The 27,691-nt window shown below is 37.0% G+C and overlaps 2 protein-coding genes across 32 annotated transcripts; both read right to left on the bottom strand.

The window, feature by feature from the left end:
* Positions 1-3,349: 3,349 nt before the first annotated feature.
* Positions 3,350-16,981, bottom strand: LOC112277977 (DExH-box ATP-dependent RNA helicase DExH7, chloroplastic). 3 transcript variants are annotated; one of them, XM_024510917.3, is made up of 37 exons: positions 16,852-16,981; positions 16,235-16,597; positions 15,683-15,788; positions 15,277-15,455; positions 15,101-15,151; positions 14,840-14,893; positions 14,178-14,346; positions 13,542-13,739; positions 13,145-13,437; positions 12,802-13,020; positions 12,533-12,647; positions 12,123-12,314; positions 11,785-11,864; positions 11,461-11,583; positions 11,288-11,374; positions 10,937-11,037; positions 10,562-10,619; positions 10,220-10,285; positions 9,980-10,059; positions 9,582-9,771; positions 9,071-9,223; positions 8,671-8,772; positions 7,953-8,105; positions 7,718-7,822; positions 7,329-7,469; positions 7,003-7,092; positions 6,788-6,844; positions 6,590-6,673; positions 6,189-6,287; positions 5,717-5,860; positions 5,299-5,369; positions 5,142-5,202; positions 4,919-5,014; positions 4,555-4,770; positions 4,193-4,285; positions 3,836-3,958; positions 3,350-3,703 (listed from the first exon to the last, which is right to left on the bottom strand). In XM_024510917.3, exons 2-37 carry the CDS (start codon positions 16,553-16,555, stop codon positions 3,626-3,628), a joined length of 4,548 nt encoding a protein of 1,515 aa, XP_024366685.1. In that variant the 5' UTR covers positions 16,556-16,597; positions 16,852-16,981; the 3' UTR covers positions 3,350-3,625. The 3 variants fall into 3 exon arrangements, with proteins under 3 accessions (XP_024366685.1, XP_024366684.1, XP_024366683.1); XM_024510916.3 differs by having other exon boundaries at positions 16,235-16,603; positions 16,852-16,936; XM_024510915.3 differs by having other exon boundaries at positions 16,235-16,603; positions 16,787-16,918.
* A 5,537-nt stretch (positions 16,982-22,518) lies between these two features.
* On the bottom strand, positions 22,519-26,312 carry LOC112277690 (uncharacterized). Of its 29 annotated transcripts, none has more exons than XM_073531821.2 (7): positions 26,058-26,312; positions 25,076-25,711; positions 23,967-24,850; positions 23,781-23,870; positions 23,522-23,578; positions 23,212-23,342; positions 22,519-22,996 (listed from the first exon to the last, which is right to left on the bottom strand). In XM_073531821.2, exons 3-4 carry the CDS (start codon positions 24,609-24,611, stop codon positions 23,814-23,816), a joined length of 702 nt encoding a protein of 233 aa, XP_073387922.1. In that variant the 5' UTR covers positions 24,612-24,850; positions 25,076-25,711; positions 26,058-26,312; the 3' UTR covers positions 22,519-22,996; positions 23,212-23,342; positions 23,522-23,578; positions 23,781-23,813. The 29 variants fall into 29 exon arrangements, with proteins under 29 accessions (XP_073387922.1, XP_073387924.1, XP_073387908.1 ...); XM_073531823.2 differs by having other exon boundaries at positions 23,212-23,289; XM_073531807.2 differs by having other exon boundaries at positions 23,751-24,850.
* Positions 26,313-27,691: the final 1,379 nt, after the last annotated feature.

The raw sequence follows: 27,691 nt of genomic DNA, 5'->3' as shown, positions 1-27,691 counted from the left end.
TTAATCAAATCTTTGATCAAATCCTAATTGAAATCCTAATGAAACTCTAAATCTTAAATTAATCCTAAATCAAATCCTAATCAAATTCTAAATCTTAAACAAATTCTTAATAAATCCTACAGCAAATTAAAACCTCAATAACTAATGATTGAATCATCGAAATCAATTCAAATTTTGGATACTTCTTAATAATTTAGTTAAAAATAAGCACAAGAAAGATGAAATTGATTGCATTTATCAATTAAGAGAAATGTAAAATAATCCAATTAGAAATTGAAGGACTTCCTATTCCAACCTTAATGTTGAACTTCCAGTGCTAATATCTCCTTCTTAAACTATTAAATTACTTTCAAATTTTATAAAAATGTTGAAAAACAAGTCTATTATCTACATAAATAATTTTATTCTAATCCAATTTGTAAATTATTGAATATCTTATAAACATTCAATTTTTGAGACTTCAACCCAGTAAAATCCTAATATGCTTCAATCTAATTGTTCAATTGACTTCAAATTTTGCATATACATTTACAACAAGTACACCAACAAGTTGCAAAAATTTCACCTATACAAATGCTACAAAATTCAAGAAACCTTCAAATTTATAAATATATTTTTATTTTTTAAAACCTAAACCTACTAAAAACATCACTAATCTTGAAAATTCTTTAAAATCTCAATATTGATTCAAATGACATAAAACTATTGTCCAAAAATCTTTCTTCAAGTCTGCTATCAAATTCTATTCTTTAATCTTTAAAAGAACCTTAGAATTGTCGTATAGATATAGCTTTGTGCCTCGGGGTCTGATTTTGATCTAAGTTAACTCGTCCTCGCTAGGTATCAATTTTTGATGATTTGAGATAAGTTTTACTTGAACCTATTTTTAATCTTTTTTTAAACATGTCTATATTAATTTCTTATCTCATTTATTTTGATTTGGCTCATTTATGCCTCTACAAAATAAATAGAAGTTTTTTCTACAAAAAGCAGCATTAAGACTAAATCTTTTATTATCTTTCTATCATTTATCCTTATTTTTTTACATCTTTATACTAAGCTCTTTTATAATAACATTCATATTTTTATTTTTTACTATATAATCATATTACCACACAACACCATAGGTGGATTGTGATGTGTGAATTTGATATAAGTGATAGTAGTATACTCTATTGACTAGATGCAAGATTACACTCTTGTTGAATGGTTGATTCAAAGATCCTAATTGGTGATACAAGAGAACCTCTATAAAGTCATGATACCAAAAGCTTGAAGTAGTCTTAAAGTGAATTGAGTCATAGTCAAAGATAACTTTGGACAATTCAAACTATGGATTTTTTCAGAAACTCTCAATATTAGTATTATTCACCATGAAATCTCTAATATACTTAAACAACAATACAATATCTTACATAAGTAGCTTATCCATAGTAAGAATTGTCGTTGATTGTTGCCTAAGATTAGTAAATAACTCACCTTAATGATGTCAAGGATGAGCATTGTAGGTAGATTCTTTCATCGTTTGATGGTATTTTTTTAATAGAAATAATGATCTACAAGTGAAATTACGAGATGGCATATAATATCCTTCTTCATCCACAATCTCAAGTTTTTGAATCTTCCAAATTAAAAGCTCATTTGAATCTTACAAGCCACTCAATATCTTCTACGATCATTGATTCAATGTCCTTCCTAACTTTATTTCCTATCTTCTTACCATCATGTTTTCTTACTCTCTTTATCCTACCTTTTAAGTTTTCTCTTGTAAGGCTTATCTAGCATTTCTCTCCCAAAAATAAATTGTCAGTAATCCTATGTATCTTGAAAAACTATTATAAAGAACACACAACCTCGTATTATTTAATAGGTAAAAGTCTTGCTTAAAGCAATCATAAGATACAATGTGTGCAAATTTACATTTGAAAAGATAAATATATTCAACAACTCAAGATGAGATCCTCTCAAAAGTAGGCTGAGCATCATAATTGGAATAGAATGTAAATCTCAAATACCTGCTTCTTGAGAGAAATAATTAAAATTATTAATTATTAACCCGTGGCAGACCAATGATTAATATTGTTGGAAGTGGATTATGTCTTTAAAAAGTTTCTAAATTTTTAATGTAAAAATATGAATAAAATATTTTAAAACTTTTCTACTAAGTATTGGATATGATCAATGACTAAATAGATCTATCAACTACTTTAGATAGGATACAAATCAAAATAAGTGCAAATGCTATTTGATACATTATGAAAATCCTTGCCTTGTGAATGAATTTAGAATTTTGTTTTTATGTTTTATGAAACAAAAGTTTGAAAGAAATAATTATAATTAATAATTTTATTAATTAAATTAATAGAAGAAATTTAGATTATTAATATCTCTTTTGTAAATTATTATAATTTTTTTTAAATATGAATTGGATCTTAAATAGTTGTTTGATATGCTATATACTAATAAAGATTTTTTGAGGATTATTTTTGATGTGAAAATCTACTAAAAAAATGTATTTTACATCTTAGATATTGATTCCATAAAAATACTGATTTAGAAAAAATTATATAAATTTTTTTTTGTTGGCAATCGTATAGAATCAAAATCAAGGCCATTCTTGGTTTTTTCATTACTTCTTTGTATTCCAATCTTAATTCAAAACTTTCCAATCTTTGCAATTATCAATACTTTTTTATATTTTTAAAATATTCCTATATTTTGATTTCTTTTCTCCATTCTTTATTGTGCCCATACTATTTTGTTTTGCAACATTTTTTGAAATTTTTATCCTTGATATGTTTACACCATAATACGTTGAGCCCAAATTATCAATAATTGATGTGAACAAAAATCTACTTCTATCTTATTTATACTATTTTTGGGTTCATATTTAAGTAAATGTATAGTCATGGATTGCAGTAAATGAAATTTGATCGAACACAGGCTCCTCAAGCTTGTTGTTTGACATCATTTGTAACTTTATAAAACCAACTGCTGTGGTGGATGTTAAAATCGATGTTGGTTGTGGAACGGATGGTTGTGCATGATCATGACTGAAAAGGGTAAATAAACGCCTTTTGGACGTAATGCCCATAATGAATACCAGCTATAATTTCTGATTCACAAATAGCCAGCTTCTAGTTGGCAAGTGAAGCATGCGTTAAAAACACTGCTTGATATGTTGGGCTTTGAAGTCGTGCAAACGGGCCGCAAGCTGTGCATGATCATGACTGAAAAGTTCAACTTTTCATGCTCGAACTGTCCCCCACAAGCTGTTAATTTGACGGTAGACTACATGTAGGAGTTGGAGGTGTGCAGATTACCAATTTGTTTCAAGGCACAAATACAATTGTAGGAATTAAACTGTGCCCCAATTCAATAATTTTAACGTGCACATACAGTGTTATTCATAATCAAGGCATGGTGTGCTCCTGATATACTACCTAACCATTTTTGGTTCTGAAGACAAAATAGGTAATCACATAATCATCACAGTTCAGGAAAATAAAGTGAAAAGAACCCTGGTACTAACGCTGTCTGCCACATACGAAATTTCAGTGTTTCGTAGTTTCATTTCATCTCTTGGTCAATGACGAATCAAGGTTGAAACAACAGTAAGTACAGGTCACACTGGTTTCTCTTCGTCCACTAGAAGCTGCGTAATAGATGGAATGAGCTCCTTGGCTACTTCTGAGATGCTTCCCTGTTCCAAGAAAAAAATCAAGAGTTAATTGCAGATATGAAGTCTATGATCCAAACACGTCAGAAACTTTTTCAAACTTTATCTTTATTTTTATTTATATATATAGACAGATAGATATATATATATATACACCTTTGGCTTCCCAATCCGCTCTTGCAAAACTCCACTTAGAGCACCACGGAGTTCTTTAAAAAGAACGGCGGTTTGTGCAGGGGCGTTCATCTCCAACCATCCATCAACAGTAACTCGTCCAGTCTGTGACATTAACACATTAGTTCTTCCACTAAGGCATCCATTTTACAGCCATGGATATTTGAAAAAATTGAATTGAAGCTGGAGTTATATAGAGACATCTGAATGCTGCATTATTTAGAGGTATCTCCGAGGGTCAGGATAATGCTTGGCTCGACGAACTAACTTATGCTGCAGTGTCAACGTCTACTAGAAACAGGGAATGATATAAGACGCAATAAATGAAAAAGATTCAACCTGATGTTGAACACTGATCTCTCCGCCAAATAGAAGTAGATCATAAGGAGAAATAACAGTCGTATCCCGCAAATACACTTTGCTGGTCTCCACCTATAAATCAATAGCCTAATCGATCAAGAGTCTTCATACATGAAAGATATGAGCAAAATCTGATTACAAATGCATTCAAACAATTGTTTTTGGCAGACCCTTGTCGAGCACAAGCTTGGAATCGAAGAAATTCGATCGTTAAATCTTGAAGGGTTGTCCTTATTTGGAAGAACGACAACCGAAGCTCATTAAGTTCGATTTTCTGAACCACTGAAGTCTTGAGATTATATAGGTGATTGTGTGTTAAGTTGGGGAAGTTGAGCACTGACCTTCTCATGAAATACTAAAAAGGGTTGACGAAATTCCGAAACCATATGATTAACGGATGTGGGATGGATGAAAACTTCGCGGCGACCATCCGACCACTGAGGGCGTTGATCCGGAGAAAGGCCAGCCCGTCGACTTTGGGCGCTGGCATGCCCTGCTTGAATACTATCTTTGCTCATTGCTGCAACATTTGGATACAATCCAGCACAAATGGCTGCCTGGATTGCAGTAAGGATCAACAGTTAGGAGTTGATATTCCAACTGGATTATCGAGCTAAAACGGTTTTCGAGATGAGAGCTCGCATGATGTCCAATCAAAGACGAGGATGAAAACAAGAGCGTGGACGAAGTTTACAGCGGAATTACCTTCACTACAGATGGTTGAAGTGAATTTAGGTTAAAAGGTTGATTCATACCATCAACCCACTTTTCAAATCCTGTGTCATGTTTAGATTTTCCACCCTGTGTACAAAATTAAGAGGTGAGTAATCAACACGCGACGAAAACCATAATATGGAAGGCTACAAATTCAACGACGCAAATTTTGTAACAACTCCTAAAAATACAATCACGATCACAACCCACAAACCTCGGAGAAAGTCAGAAAGCCGATGTCTGCTAGCAAGCTGGCAAATTGAATCCGTAGGTCCCTGATAAGTTATAAAGACAAGAAGTCAGTATCATATTGTAAATTCGTTCGCAAACGTTCAGTGCAGCATAAAAATGATATAACAGAATACTCTCACCTCAGCATGATCAAAGTGGATATACTAAGAAAATTAGCGTGACAAAATTCACGTGCAGCTTTTCCTCCTTTCTGCTCCAAAGACAAACCCCAAAGTTAAAATTCTGAACGCCAATAATTTCCAATGAGAACAAGGACTAAACCTAGACGTCAAAAGATAGGCTTCATTACATACCTAAGACTAAGGTTATTTAAACTGTTTACAGATCAATTCCATCTGGGAAACATGTCCGCAGAGCCCATGTCTAACAGGAATAGATTGATTGTGCTACTGGCTAGATTAGCATTGCTTACAAATTTAAGTACCAACTGAAACTTTGAATATCCTCCCAGGAAAATCGCACCATAAAGGCGATAAAATTATGCTTTCATGTTACATTCAAAATCATCGATAAGCACAGCTCTCCATGATTGCATACCACTGCAGAAAGGTGGCTCCACATGTTGTACGCTGCTACCATGCACAAATGGTCCGAATGCTGTCCGCTTGCAATACTCACGGGAAGGCTTTTATCGGTCCTCTCTGCGACAAGTGCTTGCTTTGCCCTCTCAGCAGCCTCTCTCTGCCACACATTCCCCATATTATGAACAAAAGTATGTACTGGTGTCAAGCGGAGTCAGCAAAAATGCTTGTCATTGCATTAAAGATAAGCATAAAGAACATTTTCCAACATTCAACCTAAAAGCCACGTGAACAGAGAGATGCCCTATCGACTAGTGTCTAGGTTTTTGGAACACATTCTATCATGACCGTAGCAAATCCTCCACCTTCATGACTACAACCCACCACAAAAATCAATGATGTGGGTAAGAAAATGAAGCTCCTATAAATCAATGGGAGGCATGACCAATACTCGCTTCCAGACTGTACAAAATAGGGTAATTGATAACCTGATCTTTTGGTGAAACAAAAGGTGATTTGTAACTCAAGCAAGCTGCCACTGTGAGAACAGGACTCACGCACCCCAAGACTGCTCCATACAGCATCATCTAAACAGCACAGTGTCCATGTCACACAAAATTTGAGAGCATTGAATTGGCATACAAGCCAAACCTCTAGTGCCTGGATTAAGAAAATTGTGAACAAACTACAATAATCCCGAAGCGGGCGCACTTACTTCCCAGATCACTCAAAGGTAGACTGAAGAAAGGACGGAGTTAATACTCAATCATCGAACTCTGCAATAATAACTTCATGACATTCTTATAATAATGTGATTATTAAAATGCACTTACCAAATTTACACGATGAATTATACAACCCAGATTATTTGATGCGAGATATTGCTCACCTTGCCAATGCGGACATCAACGGGTAGAGCAGCCAAGTGATGACCTAATGCGGTTATCTCTTCTTCTTCATTTATAGCTCCAACCTATACATTTCAAGTCTTAGCATTCTCACTACATGCATAACAAATAGCGAAGAGCATTAAAACAGATATAGATAGGTGCATATGTACAGAAGAATCAAGCGGAATAAAATCCACCTCACGAAGAGTTGAAACTGCACTCGTCACTGCGTCTGCCTGCGGAGGTTCCAGAGCCTGCAATAATTCCACAATAAAATTTGAAAACCACAGAACATGTCATGACCAATTGTGAAGTAAGTAGCACGATCGGAACAAAAAAGGAAACCAAATGATTAAATTTGAGTAAAAATACAAGATCCTGTTAAGTAATAATTTGATAACTATTGTCGTACCTTCTCTAAGAAAGCAGCAATGTTGCCAAGTCCAAGAAGCTTGATTTGCAAGCCCAGCTCCACTAATGGAACTCGTAACATTTCTGGAAGCTGTGGTCAAGCATGTACATAAGCATAGTTGAACATGAACATAATGCGGCTCTGGTATAAATAATGCCTGAGACTTTACACTGCAGCGTCCATTTGAGCTCAAATAATTTGCCCAAGTCTAGTCCTAATACCAAGAGTACAAATAGAACTACAATGTCTTCGTAGTACAACAATCCAAGAATCAAACTTTTTGATGCAGGATGGACGCTGGATCAACAAACGAGAAAACAACGTACTTGGTAAGGCCGCATCAACTTCTCAAGTCGATTTCGAGTGAATAGACAGAAGCAGTTGCCAGAACGTACACGCCCAGCTCTACCTCTACGTTGTTTTGCATTAGCTTGTGAAATCCAAGACTCGATTATGCTTGACATGCCCTGCACAGCAAAGGCATCCCGTACTCAAAGGCTTAAAACTGCCAGAAAAATCAACAATTAAAACGTGAGATATTATAATCTACAGACAAAATCTCTTCCAACGCGAAACGAAAACCAGTCACAAATATTACTAGCATCCCCCCAAACTAACCTGAACGTTCAATAAAAAATAAGCAGTAAAAAAACTAATACATACACCATTAAATTTTACGGTAAGTATTGTTCCCAAATTGCAAGAAAGCTCCTACCCTGCGAGGATCGAAACGGTTCTCTTTGTGCTTTCCGCAATCAACAACATGCACCACATCATCGATTGTGATGCTTGTTTCTGCGATATTAGTAGCCAGAACTATCTGTACAAACAATAATATGGGTCAGAACCTCGCTATTGTGCTGAAAACAGATGTACTTGTAGCCGCTGTAAAAGCATCAGAAACGTTCGATCTTCTCTACGCCCAATACATACATATAAAATGAATATACCTTACGGATGCCTTTGGGAGGTCTTTGAAATGCCCGTCGCTGGTCCGCAGGAGCCACCGAGGAGTGTAACTGGATCAGCCACTCTGAAGCAGACCCACTAAACCTTCGAGAAACAGAAAGGCGTTCCCAAAGCAGCTGTATCTCTGCCAATCCCTGTAACACCCAATGATATTCCCACCATCGTTCCAAACGAGAAATCGATAAGCTTATCAATGTAACCATCTACTCTAAAAAAGGAATTTTCACGTAGAAAGTTATTTACACAACTAATCTACAGTATCTGAATCCATTGGAAGTGACAGCCGAACAAGAATCAAGTTATTAAAAGCCGCACCTGTAATCGGCATATTCATGAGCAGGTGTGAAGTTTATGGGAAAAACCATTCAGATTACAAAATGGCTACGATGCTGTGTTGGATTTTGTTATAAAACCAAGACTGCAAGCTCAACTGTTTATACGTTTTTAATTCGGCTAATCAAAATCAACATATAATTGTGCTTTTCGGCCCGGCATGGACATCTTCGTAGGTGTTGAAAAATGGATTCCTGGAATCGTATTCCGAAGTTCGAGATTTGAGTGACTTATGAAACAAAACCACGATAAGGTATTCTTTAAATGTATATCCTATTTCACCAATTTGAAAGCTGACTATAAAATAACTAAAAAATAAAAACAAAAGAAAAAAAGAGAAGATCTCAGATCACATATGCGACTTACCGGTAAAAATACGAGCACTGCACCTACTTCGCCTTCCTCATCAATATAGATAATTAAATCCTCAAGTAACTCATAGTCTATCACATCTTCATTCAGTCTTTCCTGAGACCAGCAAATGCAAGTCATATCAATAGGCTGTCCAAGTACCATTTAGAACTAAGAACTGAAGTACAAATTCTAGTAGGCTAGTAGCAATTCAACGAAAAACAATGTACGTATTTTTGCTACGAAGACATCAATTTTAACATACTAAACGGCATTTAGTACTGTAAACCCAAAAGAAACCAGCCGTGGTTCTGGTTAATCATTTGACAACAAAAAAACACAAAAAGCATTTAGTAATAACTCTTGTTGAACAAGCGACCCTACACAGAAGTAAGATTGGGTTTGACAATCATACCAAGTTTCTTCGTGTTCGTTCACTAAAATTGCGATAAAGATCTGGATCATAATGCGGGTTCACCAGTACATCCTCCAGTTTTGATTCATCACCCCAACCAGAATTTACCAGGTCCTGCCTACCCCTGCTATTATCTACTAAACGTTTTGATGCCTGTAATCAGCAAAGAGATATAAAAACCTTGAAAAAGAATAATACTCTGTAGAGGCATATGTAGAAGCATGTAGGAGGACATTCATCAAAGTTAATGGTCAATGGACCAAAAATAACGAGGAATACAATCCAGTCAGTAGCTTCTGTTCCTGAATGTATTAACTACTAAAATTATACAAAGAATTTCAACAATATGAACTTGCTAGAACCAAAATACTACAGCAAGTGTACCGTATCCAAACATGCTCCAGAAAACTCAAGCATATATCATATCTGAAAGATATAGGTCCCTCATAAAAAATAAAAATAAAATTTTAAACTGCCTAGAGATACAATCATTGAGGAGAGAGTGTGGTACCTTTTTCCTGTTTGCTTTGTAATCATTACCCATTGCAGCTGGAGAATCTGTTGCAAGTTTGTAATTAGACAGCTGCTCATAAACGTCTTCCAAAAAGTAAGTTGTTACAGGAAAAGTCCGCCCTTTTGCAGATATGACGGGACAATCACCAAAGTAATTCGAGAATAAATTAGAGTCCAAAGTTGCTGACCTGGATTGTAAAACAAGCGATATCAGTCAAAGTTGGTCTCCTCTAAGATGAGAAAACTAACATGAATGAAAATTGCAATATTGCGCAAAACATTGAGGAGTTGCAATACACTGAATTTCACTAACAAAGCACGTTAGAGAGATGACTAAGCTGGCGATTTAGTTTTTAATCTTTAAAGTAGTAGGACAAAAAAGGTAGATAAACTTACATGAGTATAAGCTTCAAAGGAAATCCACTTTCTCGCCTTCTTTCCAACAATTCCTTCAATATGACTAATAGGAAATCACCCTGCAAAAAAAATAAAAAATAGTAATTAATCAATGAAAATACTTGCAGAAAAGTGCCGTATTATACGTGTATACGTAAAAGCAAAAACCAAGCTTACTGTTGGTGCTTGCATGCTAGAGCACGCTAATATCACACTTTCAAGGCAAGTCAAGAAAAGTACCAGAACAGTACGTTCGTGAACTTCATCTACAATGACATGTGAGACGTGACTCAAATCACTGTCTCCCTGTGGTACATCACAAATAACACGTCACCATAATGATCCAATTGCGTACATGCACACAATGGAAGTGCAGAATACATTAACGAATAGATGCATTGCAAGCGACCAAGCGATCGGGGAGAGGGAGCATGGCTTAAGAAGAACCTCAAACTACAACAGCTGGCGAAGTTGAACATTCGCAAAACAGCACTAGCATAAGTTCAAAATAACGAGACGACAATCAAATTAGCATGATTAGCAATCGCAATGTAGTGAAAAACAACCGCAGAAAGAACTCACAGCTAGCCTTCGGAGTAGAATACCCGTTGTACAGAACAAAAGCTTGGTTCCTTGATGCCTTCAGCAAGACGAGACCGAAACAAATCCAAGTAACACAATTATATGAGAGCACATTTCACCATGTCAAATTGAGGAAAACTAACATTGGTTGCGTGTATTGTTACAAAACTTTGTCTCAAATTGTCAATATCACCTTAAACCAGGTCAGAATTTACTTTTAATTATCTCGCGAGAGCTCACAGCAATGATGAACACTCTGACATGTACATAAGGTAAGTTGCTAGATACGCTCAGAAAAAAGCAAACATTTTGACAATGATGAATCGGGATAGAATCAGGAAACCTAATGCACCTCAAAGTGATAAGAAACGTTACCAGGCAGTGTCGAGACGCACTTGATAGCCCACTAATGAGCCACTATTGCCAGGAGGCGGTTCACATCGTTCCACTGCCACCCTCTCAGCAACTGAAATCGCCTGACCACCACCATTATTTCATATATAAGAATGGCAATTAGATACAAAAACATCTATTAATTGATAAGAGTATATTTCATTTTATCTCTCAGATACCAAAATCGAAAAGAATTAATATGAAAAATTAGCTTTTTGCCACAGTTACACAGGCACAAGCCATATATAGGCACTGGTGTTACATCTGAGTCATTCACAGCTATCCTTGTACTTCACATATGAACTGAATTTGGAGAGAGGCAAGGCAACTTACAGCAATTCGCCGTGGTTGAGTGCACACAATGTTGCAGAAGCCGCCCCGTCCTGCAGCTATCATTTCATCCAGTATGTATTGTGGCACCTGTTCCAAGAAACCTTGAATCAGCCTGGTACAGGACAGGATAGTAAGAACTAAAAATCAAGGTTCTATCATAACAGTAGACTTACTTGAGTTGTTTTGCCACAGCCTGTTTCACCACCCACCACGACAACTTCGTTGCTCTCCACTTTGGCAAGTAACTCACTTTTTAAGTCACTCATAGGCAAGCCCGCTCTCAATTCCAACATTGCCTGTTCAAATTGTACATACGATCAAGTATTTCATCCACAATGCTCCGGCAACATCGAGATGCTGGGAAAACAGCTCAATAATGACTTCTCTCGAATACTAAAGAAGTATGTTTCAAAGATATTCTAGAAAGTACACACGGATGAAGAGATCGTAATGCAATTGATTTCTTACAAAATAGAACTTAAAGATAAATTACATACCTGATATTCTTTGGTTTGCGACTGTTGTTTTCTTGCACGTAGAAGACGAACACTTTCAGCTTCTTTCTTCGCCTTACTCCCTGTGCAACCAGATAGGGCAAAGATGTCGATTGCAGTTAACCAAATTACTAAGAATATATTCCCAAATACGGCTTTCATAAAAATAATGCTCTTCGACAACGAGGCCCATGACTAGCTATGTTTTACCATTAAACAGGTTATCCAAAAAAGTCACGGATAGAATTGACTTCTAAACGTGCTCGAAGTCAACTCAAAGTATTATTGGTGATATAGCATTTTCTCTTTGGCCACCAATATGAAGTTGAAGCAATCATTACCCTCATTTTTCAAATCCTTCCGGTCCACATTTTCCTCTTTCTGTTGGTTCAATATTTCCGTTGGAGTCTCAGCCGCCTTGTTGCCCACAGATGAAGAACCATCACGGCTTTTGCTGGTGTTTACCAACGACTCTACAAATGCAATCCTCTTCCCGACTTGCTCCTCTACATCTTGAGTCTTTGCATTTTGACCTTTCAGAATTAAATAAAAAGTTAGCAATGCAAAAGAAACAGTGGAATAAACGCAAGGAAACAATCCACCAAGACGCACTTAAAAAGCTATTACGTGATGACGACGAATCCAATGTATGGGAAAAGGGAAAAAAAAAAAAAAAAAAAAAAAAAAAAAAAAAGACGTAAAATATGACTATTAAGGAGAACATAAAGTAAATTGTTTCGATAAGACGAACCATCGGCAAGCCACTTCATGCACATTGTACGGTAAGGCTCTGGCAAGTTGCGATACAGAGGCAGTTCGGGAAAGAGCCAGAATAATGCCCGTGTGGCCACTGCATTTTGTGCTTCCTGTAATAGAAAAAAGATGTCAAAAATTAGTGGTGTCTTGAGGATCTTCAACGGGGTCAAAAAGTTTTAAAAACAACACTCATCAGAATTAAATAGCAGTAATGAGAAGTGGCCAATAATCAAAACAAGGACATGGGGGTGAACGTTAAGCTACCGCAATAGAGTTGAAACGGTCTTCCTCCTCGGGCAACCTAATAGTGACGGGACCTCCTACGATTTTATTCTTTCCACGACCAGTAGTGGGCTGGACGACGGTAACTGAATAGCAAAACTGTGAATGTTGTCCTGGAAATTTCTCATATTTGGGAGACGGCCACCCATTTTTCTGACAATGCTGCTGCAACACTGCCTTCGGTAGTCTCTGCTGTTCTACCTGTTGCCGATATCAGAACTTTTCAGTCCAAAGCGCAATCATGAGTTACAAAGACTCAAACGTAGGAGGAGAAAATCAACAACTAAATAAAAAGAGAAGACGATAATAATAATAATAATAAAACCTGAGGCACGGATTTGCCGCCTTTCTTTGATGCTGCGACTTTCTTACTGGCTGGTGATTCACCATAGCTTCCCCATGCAGTGAGCATCTCACGCTTCTGTATCTGTACCACACTTTGAGGCAAACTTTGATCCAAAGGTCCCTCCTCGTCAAACATTCCCAAAAGTCCTCCACCTTCTTCGACTGGTTCAGCACCTTTCTCTTTGGCAGCGGGTTGAACAATATTTGCCTCTTTCACAGGAATCTGTTTAGCCTTCCTACTCTCAGCATCATCTTTTGAAAGGTCATTCGCACCTGCAAAAGCAAATAAGTCAAACATAAAAAAAGTTTAATTGTAAATTCTGGCCTAATTCGAATGGCATCTTTTATGATTATACGAAATAAAATCAAACAAATACCTTTTCCTGCAGGCATCTCGTCAGCATATATGTTTTCTGAAGGATTTTCGTCGAACTCATCTTCTTCAGCCTTTCCCGATGCACTTAGTTCTCGAACTTCCCATGATGCAGGTACACTTTGGTTCCGAGATGCTGCTGCATCTGCGAAGCTTCGCACCTTTGGTTGGGCAGGTATATCATAATCTTTTTCTGACAAACCTGTAGACAACAGAACCTTAGTCACACTGCATGAAATGAACAGAAACCTGGAAAAAAATGAGACATACATCTATACACTGAGATAATTTTTAAAACAAATAAATAAATATGCGGTACTGAAAAAAAAAAAAAAAAAAAAAAAAAAAAAAAAAAAAGTCACGCACAAAAACATACGGTACCCAGTTCAGCTTGTATGAGACCGATTCAACAAATTCTCAACTAGGTTGAAATAGTAGAGTACCAAGCACAACACAAACACCAATTGCGTCGGGCAAAAAAAGTTTTCTATGGAGTAGGCAGTAGTAACAAAACATTGTGCTGAGTTGGGTTATGCTAAAGCCGGTTATCATTGTATTTCTTGAACAGTACTAGCTTCACAATTTGATTAAACAAGTAAAAATTGGGCAAATAAAAAAAATTTAAAAAGTAAGAGCAGACCGAGGAACGCGAGTTCGGATTTGAGTTCACGAATGAGGCGGCCTGCAGCTGCTTGACCCTCCTTGTTTCCTTTCGCTTTTGCATCCGAAGCTGTATGCTTTGCGGCTTGATATCTTGTTATTGCAGCCTTTTTCTTCGCTTCCGGGTCAGCGGCCTGCAACGCAGGCCACTGTCCAACAAGTTTTAGATAGTCCATCAACTTTCATGAGATACCACGTTTTGTGAATGTTTTTTTCATACATTGTAATGGTAAACTATATTAGGTGTACTTGTTTTCAGGTACGATGTTTGAGTGTACACGTTTTAATAAGCATCTTGTTGTCCCTAGCCTACCTTGGTGCACCTAGAATTTAGCGAATTCTTATATGAGTGCGCCTCACAAATTACCTCAGTTTTCGAAATTAGTGATATTTTTCGTTATTAGTGCGGCTCGCAGTGATTGAAACAAACGGTGTACATGATCATCCTGATCCGGCAGCCCAAGAACTCCTAAACACAAAGCGTAGAGTACAGAGAATGATTCCTTGAATTTCTGCCCGAAACCCCACATGAGCTAAATCCCATGGTAATTATAAAATTCATTAGTCAACTTTCAAAGTTCATCACAATGGTGTCAAATAACTCAAATGTTCGCATAAGTTAAGATGTGAAAATTTAAGTACATCTTGAGCCGATTGTTGCTTGCGCCGATTTTGTTCACCAGGATCTCCCCACACCTAATCATTGAACCATCAGTATAGAGTAGCAATAAGAAGCTGAACCAAGAGAGATTTCCACAAAATTACGAAGACAACCTACTTCACAACAGCTCAAGAAAGTTGCAGTCCAGAATCAATTACAAGTGTCGGACAAGCACGAGAATCAAGTTAGAACAAAGATAAGCAGAGAGAAAACAATGAATTAAAGAAACTTAGTAATCGTACCTCCCAATTCAAATCATCTTCAGAGCTCTCCAATTCTTCATCCTCCGAGTCCTAAATTGCCAATCATGACCAAATGAAGGCTACTCGTTAAAAAAAAATATGAGTGATCAAACAGCTGATATCCCTACTCATTGCCGCAATACGAATAAACAACTAGAAGAACTGCGCACAGTTACCTCAGCCTGTTCAGCCATGTATCGCTTGATCCACTCGGCCTGTTCTGCTTTCACTTCATTCTCAGATTTCTTAGGTTTCTGAACCTTCTGAATCAAGGGCACATCCTTCGGAATCTCAATCTTCTTCTCAACGTAAGTCCAATTGGGTCGCGCAACCGCTAGCACCTGAGCTTGACCACCTGGGAACCACGACACCAGCTTTTCCGTTAGCATGATGGCAAAGACCATCAAGATAAATACGAGGCCACTGCAGATGAAAAAGTGACGAAATGTGACCTAATCTGATCAGAAGAAATCAAACAACACAATCGAATACATTGTGGTATTCGGGCTTTGCGAAACTACGAAAGACAACAAATCTATCGGATTGCAAATGGTAGCCAAGTCAATTGAAGTATTTCAATACCTTCTGGGTTTGCAACTTGAACACCACTGCTGAATTTAGATGGTAGCTCGTTCGGGGGCAGATTTAAGCACAACCAGTCAAGAGCAGCCTCAAGTGTTGCACCACCCTACTCATACAAGAAAACGATTCAGCGTACCAGCATAGGTCCTGGGAGTAATACAAGGAAATCGTGACTCAAGGTCCACTGATTCCGAGAGACTCGGAGCCAAGCTGTGATAAACCTCTCGGATACTCAAACTTCAAATGCATGAGAATCTATGACTGGAGGCGCTACATAAAGCAGAGTGCGAGTCTTAAGAGATTTGCTCCATTTTCATGACAAGGTTCCCAAGAAACCAGTCTAACGTCGTTTGCATTTCGCTACAGCTTGCCGAGCTAGGATTTGATCACTGACTTCTCAAAACGGACAATTCTGTAAAACCAAACTAGAGCTAGTTCTTCTTCAGAAAAAACTCCACTACTTCCAAACCAATATCCAGTCCACACAGCCAATGTCTCATGCATTACGATCAGAAATTGAATTGAGCCGAAAGCAAGAGGCGGTGAGTATACCAAGGGAAGCTTGGAAAGTGCAGTTTCACATTGGGAGGCGGTAAATCCTTCAGCGACGAGGTGATCGTAGATATTCTTGAGACGCTTCACAGCCTGCCTTCTCTGCCCTTCAGTAAGAGATTCCTCTGCTTGAGGCGTGGATTGACTACCGCCCCCGGAATTCAGAAGCAATCTACGCAACCGAACCTCATTCTCCGACGACAAATTCACTCGGGCAGCTCCACGGCTCGCTCCTTGATTCCCAGCAGCGGCAACTTTCGCTCCCTTGCTGGACTCACCCGCCTTGCCAGCTCTTTTCGCCTTGGTCTTCTTGGGAGGCATCTTGTCAGAATTCGATTACGAGCTTCTTACCTCGCGTACATTCTGCCACTACAAAACCGAAACCCTAACTATCAAGCTCCACAAATCAACCACAGACAAAAACAGGACATACGGAGTTTGAATCAAATTCACATGGCGAATTGACAATCACAACCGGCCAATTCAAGTTGAGATTCCAATGCAGAGCGCACAATGCGAGGTGCGCGGCGATGGAATCATCAGAGACTCTACCAAAACAGGCTCATGATCGCGTTGCAACCAACAAAATGAAGGAGGAGCAATGCTTCAAACTCGACCTCGCTCTCAAATTAGGGTTTCACAGTTACAGATCCCCAATTCCTCAATCCACCTCATCAATACTTCCATTGTCGATGCTTTTATGCCACCAGGCACTATCTCGCATTTTAGGCTCTGGAGTGAGGAAATTCTATTTTTTTTGTGAATGTTAGTGTGAATGCTCTATTTCTTATATCTTTTTGTGGTCCCCATTTTTAGCTTTCAAATTGTGACCCTTTTTGGTGATTGTTTGGTGCTGGGGGACGATTTTCACAGATTTGAGGTGAGTTCTTCAGCTCATGAGAGATTTGGGATGATACTGTTGCAGATATCCAAATTTTGTGTGGGTGTGTAATTTGAAGTATTATCTGATTCTGGATTACTATTAGCATTTTTTTTAATATATTATATTTTGTTTATAGATATATTATGTGTAGGGGAATGTAAAATAGATCAAGTCTTTTACTGAATTGACCCACCCATCATGAAAAAAAATGACCTCTAGATTAATTTTCATCATGATTATCATATTCTTCATTCTTCATCATGGGAAGATGGATTTAATTAAAATATGAGTCTATTTAACATTCCCCTGTATATATATATATATATATATATATAATATAAGTAGATGGGTAGAAAGAGATCATCTAAACAACAAAAAATTCCATCCATACCAACTTTCTAACATCAAGGGTAATGTCATTCTATAATTGTTAATAAATAATTGGTATTTTTATATTTATGTATGTAGTTGGTGGACTTGGAATAGTTCATAAATATACACCAATCATTATTATAAAAATCTGTAAAATATTTGTTAATCAAAATGTTATGAATAGGAATTAAAAATGCCAATATGCTTACACTCAAAAAACAATAAACATCTCAGTTTTTTTTTTTTGTATTATTAAAATTAAATCATATGATTACTCTTAAATACTATCCAAGTGTATCTTGTAAAATATCAAGGTATACAAGACACTTTAATTTTACCACCTTATTAAGCATAATTGAATAAGTTAAATTACGATTTTAAAAAATTGTAAGGATTTGAACTTGAATCATGTTTAAAAGATTTGTAAAATTGATAAATTAAGTTATATGATTTAAAAACTATACCAAGTTTTCTTGTATATTCATAGTAGCATAGAAGATACTTGGTACACTTAATAGTATTAAAACAAGTCATAAATCTTTTTGTGTCCATTGATTGTTTTTTTGGTGTTATTGAATCATTCTTAAATGGATTATTGAATGCCTTATTATTTTCCTTTGCTACATGTAAGTATATTGTGACAAAACAGTATTCACCTTTATACAATATGAAATAGTCTTTTTATATAAAGTTGTTTTATAATAGATAGACACCTTCCTACCTTAATAATATATATATATATATATATATATATATTCAAATAATGTGGTGGACAAATACATTCTTTCTCTCAAAAATCTGCTACTTATCAGCAAACAAATAAATATCCTGCAAATTTGGTAGGTACAACACTGTACAAGACTGTACCCATCAAAATGATCTATTATGTTTGGCCTCAAGAAATTCACGACCAGTTAGTTTTTCAGTTGTTTGACAAAGTTGCACAAAGGACACACTCTTTGTGCACAGGAAGGGGACAAATACCATTGAAGTGGAACTGCGAGATACTTCGTTTGCATAGAATGTGATGAATTCTACACTTTTCATGTCGTTGGTTTCCCAAAGCTTTTAGCATTCAGAAGGTCCATTTCATTATGTTGCCGTCAGCTATGCTAGAATAGAATCACTGAGGGACCTCACATTGTCACAAGTTCACTTGTTTTGCAGCTGTAGATGGCAGCAACTGCTCTGCCACACCTTCACATAACAGTCAAAGCTTCTTTCTCATTTGGGTATCTTATCTATTGAAAGGTGCCTGTTTTGGCACAATTCATAGCTCCAACGGTGATCAACGAAACTTGAAAGCAGAAATGAGATACTGCAGTCTCAAAACAGATAGACCCAAAATGAATACAATCTGATCAACAGTAGCAGAAAAACATGGTGCACTACACAGAAGAAGACCACTGAGGTTTCTGATAGCAGAGAGAACAAAACCAATTCGTTGTTTTCCTAGTTTTTCAAATTCACAAGCCAGTGACAGAGCTCTTGCCATGGATCATAAGATGAGACTCACTGTGGCGCCCGATTTGTGTGCTCTGGATGTCACCAGTTCAAAACACCAAGAATATTGCTTGAACAAAATATGACAACCTGCGGTTAGAACTTGACCAAAGCCTGCACCCAATGTAAGCCACAACACATGATAAAAGTTTGATGTTGTTTATACTAAAGACGCTGAATGTTGATGAATCGGTGGCAAACATAGGAGGCTGGAATCGTGAGTGGTGAATAGTTCCTTACAACGGTTGAAATCGAAGGTCTTACTGGTTAGTTCTAATCGACTTTAGCTCCCAAAATTATGATGAGTTCCATACACATCAAGAATGGACCCACAACTTGAAGCTGTTATGGAGATGCTAGCAGTCAATTCCTTGTGCAGTAGGTGAAGTAACTGTGAAGGTGGAATTTGGAATACATGTATACACAAACATACAAACGTGTAACAAAATCAAAGCGATTTACTTGTACGAATGTAATAGTATGCATAGTTGAGCTTTTAGTATACATCAAATACAGAATCAACATCACAGATAAAAAGTGAAAGCTGTGCATGAAACTCAGAACAAATGATACGTCTAAAACGTCAAAGGAAAGATGTATATATATATATATATATGTTACACAAGAACACATTTTTTAGTTACAGATGTGTAGCGAGAACGTTTGAGAATGCATTGATTCCATTTTTCATCGTCTTCCGTGATTCCATTTTTCATCGTCTTCCGTGATTAGCGTCGGCGTTGCACTACGGACAAACTTCGACAGGACATGATTCGTGATGTGGAGCTGCACTGCACGTCGACGAATCGGAGCAAATGCGCAGGGACAAGATGAACGGACCCATCAAGTTGGCCACAATCTGTCTCGCTGCGGAGTGTGCTGCGGGCCGCGCCTCCGACAGCCCTCCTTCTCATCAACCTGGACACGTTCGAACGATTCTCGCCGCAAAATCGCCTTTTCCAACATCAACACTTACACATACACACACACACACAGCCAGAACTCGCACGTGTCGGCCTGACTCCCCTACTTTTATTTTCGTCGTAACCTTCAGGATGTCGTCGCTGGCATGTTCTTCGAAATCGAGAGATTTTCATGAGAATGTGATGACTGCGCCGAAGTCCCACTACACACTAGAACGTCCTGAGATAACTGTTGCGGTGCGACAGTATGATTTTTATCAGCAGCACGTCGGTTTGAACTTTTTGCGCGATCTAAATCCTCATGGCATGACTGCTCTCGACCTTGGTGTCGAGAAATCCTATATAAACGATATGCAAGCCAGGAATAGATATGCATATTCATTCAACTCTCTTCGAGTTTCAGCAGATAGTTCACGCTCGACCTCAATCGTTGCGCAGATTACAGCTCACCATGGCGTCGAGCATCAGGATGTTCAACTCACTGGCGGTCCTGGTGGTGGCTGCGACACTCCTGGTGAGCTGTGCTGCAGGCGCGCACGGGCTTTGCTTCGAAAACAGTCTGAACGAACCCATTGAAATTATCTATGCTGTGCGGGGGGGACAGCTTCGGACTTTTGTTGTTGCGAGTGGAGAACGGTTCACACTTCCAGCAGGCACACGGTTCCCTCTTGTTTCCCTGACGATAGTGTCCTGTGAAGTTAGATACGTGGTGTCTTCGAATGACCTCGTAAGAATCCTCACTGCAGGGGCTACGGTTGTCGTCGGCACGGGCGTCTGCGGACAGAACGGTCTTCAAGCTTGTGTGTGGCTGAACGGAACGAAGCTTACTTCGATTTGCCTCAGTGCTTCCTCGTAAAAGCCACAATCTTGTGTCTTCTCGCTAAGAAAACTACATAACATTCTGCGTCCATGTGCGAACGTACTGTGCGTTGAACACAATTTTTCCTTCTACTCTTATCAGTCTCTCTGATCATAAGTACCTTCTCGTGGCCGAATGAGTCGAAATGCGACTACGGCGTAGTAATCTAAAGTATATCAGCTCAGTTTTGTCACCAAGTCTTCAGATGTTACATTTGTTGTCAACGCTTCTGGACTCATAGTTCGACATTGTTATTTTTACACGATATCGTAACACCCCATAAATGACAAATCTGCATTCATTTTACTTCCGGTCTACAATGACACTCTCTCTTTCTCTCATTGAAAGTGGGTGACATGAACTGCGTTTCTCTTCACGGTAACATGCCTCCATTGAATGCTTAGCGGCAGCTGAATTTCACTCTTCTTGCAGTGCACATTGAAATGTTGTAATATGGGCACATTAGCTCTACTGTTAATATTTCTAGTGTTGATGATTTATTGCTTTTAATGTTGGTATCAACTTCAATTTATAATTTGTGATCAAATTCTCATTTGAATGGTTGTTATATTCTGTAATAGACTTAATTACATGAAGTTTTGATTGTGAGGATTTGTACTAGACAAGAGAGTTTCAAAGGCAATTCATGTTACTATTGGAAGGGTTTACATACAAATATCAAAATCAATACTTTATAAATATACATCACATCAAAATTATACATATTGTGATATATATTTATAATTTATATATCACAATAGATTATAAATATATATCACATCAACATCAATATGATATCAAATATCAACATCTCTTAAAGGAGAAAAATATATTCACATCTTTTACCACTATTGTTGTTTATAATTAGAATGATCCAATTGGACTAACAAACATAATTTATATCAATTTTAAGTCCTTTTTAATTTCTCTTAAGAAAATCCTCTTTAAAAAATTCTTGTTTTTTTCATATTATTGATGAGGATATTTCTTTGGACAAAGATTTATTTTTCTTCAATCAAAGCTTGCATAAATTACAATTTAAAATTATTTTAATGACATGTATTGATAAGTTTACAAACCTTAATAAATATCTTAAATAGAAGTTTAATATAAAGATACAAGACCTAATCAATAAAAATTAAATTAAATTACATTAAACATGTTATTAGAGTAATGTTACAAATGTTAAATTAAAATATTATATACAAAGATTTTAACTTTGTATCAAATAGGGCATTGTTTTGTAATTTCTTTCAAAATTATCAAAACTAATTACTAGATGATTTGGATCAAATTTAACATTTATTTGTAAGAATAGAAATATGCATTTTTTATTAAAGATATCTCTTAGAAAAAGACATCATTGTAGAAAAATAAATCATTTGATTGTAAATTAAAACATGCAAACAATTCATTTCAATATCTTTACAAATCCAATAATTCATGTTTAAAATATTTTATATTATCAAATCATTCTAAATGGTATAAAATCTGGTCTTTCTTTAGGTTTTTTTGTCCATTATTTTAGTTGAATACTCTTAAATTTAATAATATTTTAAAGGATAAAAAAAATGTAGAAAAAGACACAAAGTCTTTAGATTTATAATAAAGCATATTTTAATATTGAATGGTATTTGGTAAAGTTTGTGTGCATATTTCTCAATATTTTAAATAAAATTAAGATTAGATTGATATAAGTGTGATTTTAGTAGATGTTAAGAAATAAAGACACAAGCTAAATATGTTGGAGTGAACTGTGTTGGTAAGTTTTCAAAATTTAATCAAAATTTACACATGCTAATAAATTGAAATTCCATAAAAACCTTTCAAAGTTCCTTTCTACATAATCAGCCTTGTATTGTCTTGCATTGCATCTTCCTTCCTCTAATTGTCTTCAACATACTCTCATACTCCACATGCATCAATCAAATTACAAGTGGGGCTGGCATAAACCCTAAACCCTAAACCCTAAACCTTTGCATACAAACAAATTGTACAAAGTATCCATGTGAATTTTGTTTCATCTCCATATTCAAGGCTTCATGTAAGAATGTTGTTAAATATGATATACCTTGATTTCCAAATGCTTAAGATCAGATATGTCCGCAGGAAAGCTGAAAGTATCGAATTGTTGTAGGTGATATAGTTTTTACTGTCAACACTGTAATTGGTTGATACAATTTGTTTTAAATATTCTCATGCAAATTTGACCTGCCAAACATCTGAAAGCACGATTTAGTTGCTTCTTATATTGGATCTGGTTCATCCTTGTACTTAAGATTTTGGCAAGCTAGATACATGTAAATGCACGTGATTGGTGGTTTCATTGGCACAGAATCGTGATGGGCGATACTTCAATGCATTTGAAAACCACGCTTCAAAGCAAACCAAACAAACTTGCAGAGACAAAACACAGAGAGGGAGAGTGTAGGTATACCCGAATTCATGTCAATGACACACACTCATAGCTGATTTCAGTTGTCGTACACGTAACTTGCAACATTTCACCAACTTCCTGATGCAGGGGCAACAAGTTCTCAATATGCCGTTCGAACTTTCACAGAAAATCTGTACACATCAAAAACCTACTCACTCAGTACAGACTTGGACTAGAAGATACTCCCATTAAACTTCTCACTATAGCCAGTGTATAGGTCGTTTCATGTCCTGGTCTTTTGAGATGTTCTGCTAATCCAACGGGCGCTTGAAGAAGTTGAGTATCAAACGATTGCAAGAACACATTCCACCTTGCAACATCAGTAGCTTCTCCTGAGGGATTCGGATAATTTTCGCAATGATTCAACCTACTCCACCACGTCTAATTCAGAAAAGAGCATCGTTGGAGAGCTCAGATGAAGAAGAGATGATGGACTACAACCTATTCCTAAGAAACTATGCTTGAAACTTCAGGCATTCGAAAATTGAAAACCAACGCAACAAAGAAATAAAAGAAACGCATGGAATATGCATCCATACCTCGAGCTTGTGAGAAAGATATCCTATTACCTCAGATAAATATATATATATATACTTAACCACTCATTTGCCCGTGAACGGTCGGAATCCCATCACGATACTCGTTTCATAAACGTGTTCCTACTCCACGAGCCAAAAGAGAAAATTCAGGAAGATGCTGCGAATCCGAAGAGGTATGCAGCAACAGAAATGCGCCTGTTCCTGTACAGAACCTACCCGTTCATGACGGATAAGGCTATCATCCACAGAGTGTCGTGGGTTGAAAGGGCAATTGTCGTGAGTCCCTGGCCATCCCCAGTCAATCCATGTCACACCAGCTTTTCCCGAGCCTTTGCTCGCAGTACCAACGCTTACTTGAGCAGGCTCGGATCCCTTTGAAATTGGAATTTGTCGGCTGCCCCTTTCAGAGGAATTCTCTAAGCTTTGAGATGTTGAGCCAGAAGAGCCTTGAGATGTTGGGCCAGAAGAGCTTTGAGTCTGCGTGGGTCCTGCGTCAGCAACAGCCGGGGCTTGGCCACTTCTGTGGTTAGGACAGGATTCTGGCTCATTGCAGGTAGGAATGGAATCAGTGGTATTCTCAGGGGAACTGGTTGAGGAAGAGTTTGAAGAGGATTGATGGGGTGATTCTCGGCAGCTGGTTTGCGCCGAACACCGTTGAGATTCTTTGATAGATTGGAGTGAATTGACAGCACGCAACAATGCATGCGTGTTGGAGGGATCAAAAGAAAGACCATGGAGGCTCCCGTACAGACTAACAGCGTCGAGTTTGTTCTCTTGAATTGGACGTGTGATCTGAATCTCCCCATTGTTCTGAAATCGGAGTGGACGAACCGAATTGCAACATATACTGTTATGATACATCACTCTTCGACATGCTTATGGCTCTGAAATCATGATGAAGGATAGGGACCAATGAGCCAGCTCGCTGAACTTCACGAGGCCATCGTGATCAAGTATTCATGAAATAATGCGGAGGATCACTTTCGGAATGAAGGATAATGGCCAACATCAGGACCTCCTTGATCATGCAACTTCGATGAACAATCCTGATAGGCATAATAGCCTAATTCCCACTTTCTCGCAGATCCACTTCCTTCCAGCTGTCCTAATCACTTGGACAGATGTCAGGAATTACATTTTCATAAAAATAAAATAAAAAATAATTATTTTTTAAAACCAATCTATTTCCAGGCGATGTAAAAATTCTGCCTCTGTAATCTACCATATCTACAATGACGCTTAGCGCCTCTTCTGGCAGCAATTCATGATCCCCTAACGTCAACATTTCCGGGTTCTTGAAATTAGAAATCTGAAGAAAGACGTACCTTCACCGTAATTTGCACTTTTCGAATCGAAATCTGTTTGCCCCTACTTCAATCTCCACGTTAAAAAGGTTTTTCATAAGACTTAAAACAGCATGCCTACACGAGATTTGGATTAAGATGGAGACCTCCGTGGTTATGCTGATCCAGTACCGCGTCGTTTCAGACAATTAAGCGATGAACAATGTGCAAGATTTGCGATAAGAAAAGGTAAACCCAGCAAAAGTGCTTATGAATAAGATCGATTCGGAAGAAGAAGAAAGGATTGAGAGCAGAACTTCCTTAGGTGGCGGTAATATTGCCAGAAGTTTCACTCCAGAGGCAGCACAAAGACTAAGTTGTCTTCTACCAACGTTTCACATGGACTACCAAAACCTGAACCGCCGTCTTCACTCTTCAGCTTTGTTTTCTACAAACTTCCAATGTCTCTCCTCGTGATTAGATGCATCTTATCAAATCATTAGCGTAACCTAGGTCGTGTGCTGATGCAACCGATATCGTTTCCAAAACATGTGCCAGTTCCGAAAAATGGTTCAGCTTTCTGCTTGAAGTATAATACCAAACGCTAGTGTCTCGTTGACACTGGAGTAGATAGCTTGGTATCATCCAGAGACGCCATTTTTCAGAACTTTGTAGACACTAAACAACACAACGGTTACAAATTAGAATTACCATCACAATCAGAAATAGAGGAATCAACAGCCAGACATGAACTCATTCACTAACAACACCTTCGAGATCAGTGCATATAGAATGTGAAAGCGTACGATCACGCGCTAAGCAGACCTTCCCGCATGGTAATTACGAGCGCAAGCCAAAGCTAATTCTTAGAAACTTGGTAGGTTCCAAGGTGGACGGTCTAGTTCAATCTCACTGACTAATGGTCCAAAATTCACGAGAAGTGTGTTCTTATTTAAAATTGAGTTTGGCATATCGTTCTAACTGTAGAATAAGGACAGAAATTCACGTATCAACTTCTCTTAACCTGATGTGAAGAAAGGACGGCAGCAATTGCATTCGACAACTTCCACCTCCAGATTTGATACAAAGGGCTACGAGTCACGAACAGGAATGATGCATCACCAACTCTTCTTTCTTCTCACAAATCATAAGTTGTAATGTGCGTAATCACTGAAGTCGGTCTTGAGTTAATTGCAATCGCGGCAACTCAGCAATCCTCCTCCGCTGCGGAGATACGAGGCTGTGTCCCGGACCCCACTCGGCACAAGCCCTCGTTTTCAAACGCCTCCATTCGGAGACGACGACGGTTCTGGAGCAGAACGTCACGTCCTACCCCTGGTCACAAATTCTGCCCAGAATCGTTGCGGAATCTGCCGTCGATCAGCAACGAACTCTGTTCTGTCTTAGTTTCCAATTTAACTGGAAAATAAAAAGTAAGAAAAAAGGAAAAGGAATAGACATAGTTACTTTTTTTTAGCTCGTCTCCCCTATATTCTCATGTAACCATATTTTGCTATTATATGATTTAAAAGCTATCTCAAAGACCCAACTAACTGTTTTAACACCTTGGTATTATCTTTAATAAGAAAGAATTATACAATTACTTCGTGATACCAATTTTTATAAAGATTCTCCTTTTATATTAATTCTAAATGGATTCAAAGACACTTATACATCTTACACACAAACATGTATACACTTGTTTCATATAAAGTCTAGTAAAGTGTATCATGAAACATAAATTGAACAAGTAAATTGGATGTTTTGTCATAATTATAATTTTTTCACAGTGATTTTCAGATGGTGTTCTCAATTCAATTTGGAAAACAATCAAAAATCTAATTTTAATATTTTAAAAATCAATTTTTAAAAGAAGTCACACAATGATTTTTGATAAATAGATACTAATTATTATTGAAACTTTATTCATGAAAAATAATAATGTATTTAATCATATAAGTACTTGAGTGACTTTTAATTTAATTCTCATGAAGATACTTGTTCTATATATTTAATAATTTGGAAAATTTGCTACACTAGAGGAAAACAAATTGGAAAAAAAAACATTTAATATAGCAATTTTTAAAAACCAATAAAACTTTTATTCATAAATATTCTTTTATTATTGAACTTAAATTATCATCATAAATTCTCTTATTTATTTCAAAGAGGGAGAAGATATATATATATATATATATATATATATAATTTATTATTCTAAATTTTACTTTCAATTCATTCTATTTTTTTTTTAAAGCATCACATTTAAACAAGGGAACTGCTAGGTGAACACTCCACACACATATCCTCACAAAAAATAAATAGTTTTGATTTTAAATGAGATTTTTTTAGCTTTTATTTTGTATTAGTGAAATATTAAAACCTAATCTTTTATGGTTTTACCATTCAAAAAAGAAAATTGACAAAGGTTTGCAAAGATGAAAATTTTAAAGGGTGAGAAAATATTGAAGAATAAAATACAAATAAATAAAGTTATATTAAGTTGGAGAAAATAGTAATAAACACAATTTGTATCAAGATTTAAAGTAAAAACTAGTTATTTTGTGTGGGAGGTATTGGTGCACCAAAAGGGGAGTGTTCACCCAATAATTCTCTTAATAAAATGTGATCCTAAGCAAACATTGGCATTAAATCATC

Source organism: Physcomitrium patens, chromosome 26 (assembly GCF_059467195.1).
Source record: "Physcomitrium patens ecotype Gransden chromosome 26, ASM5946719v1, whole genome shotgun sequence".
In the NCBI taxonomy this organism is placed as follows: Eukaryota; Viridiplantae; Streptophyta; class Bryopsida; order Funariales; family Funariaceae; genus Physcomitrium; species Physcomitrium patens.
The sequence above is the reverse complement of the archived record's forward strand: the minus strand, read 5'-3'. Positions and strand labels throughout refer to the sequence as shown.

Bases quoted from the DNA above. Each gene is read 5' to 3' on its own strand.
- LOC112277977 (XM_024510917.3), bottom strand. From the start codon at position 16,555: ATGCCTCCCAAGAAGACCAAGGCGAAAAGAGCTGGCAAGGCGGGTGAG. The intron at 10,620-10,936 runs GTAACGTTTCTT...GTCTTGCTGAAG, and splicing joins GTGCGTCTCGACACTGCCTG to GCATCAAGGAACCAAGCTTT. The intron at 7,093-7,328 runs GTACGTTGTTTT...GCTTGACCACAG, and splicing joins AGTTGATGCGGCCTTACCAA to CTTCCAGAAATGTTACGAGT.
- LOC112277690 (XM_073531797.2), bottom strand. From the start codon at position 24,611: ATGTATCATAACAGTATATGTTGCAATTCGGTTCGTCCACTCCGATTT. The intron at 23,343-23,966 runs GTAGGTTCTGTA...TGATGTGTACAG, and splicing joins GCCTTATCCGTCATGAACGG to ATTTTCTGTGAAAGTTCGAA.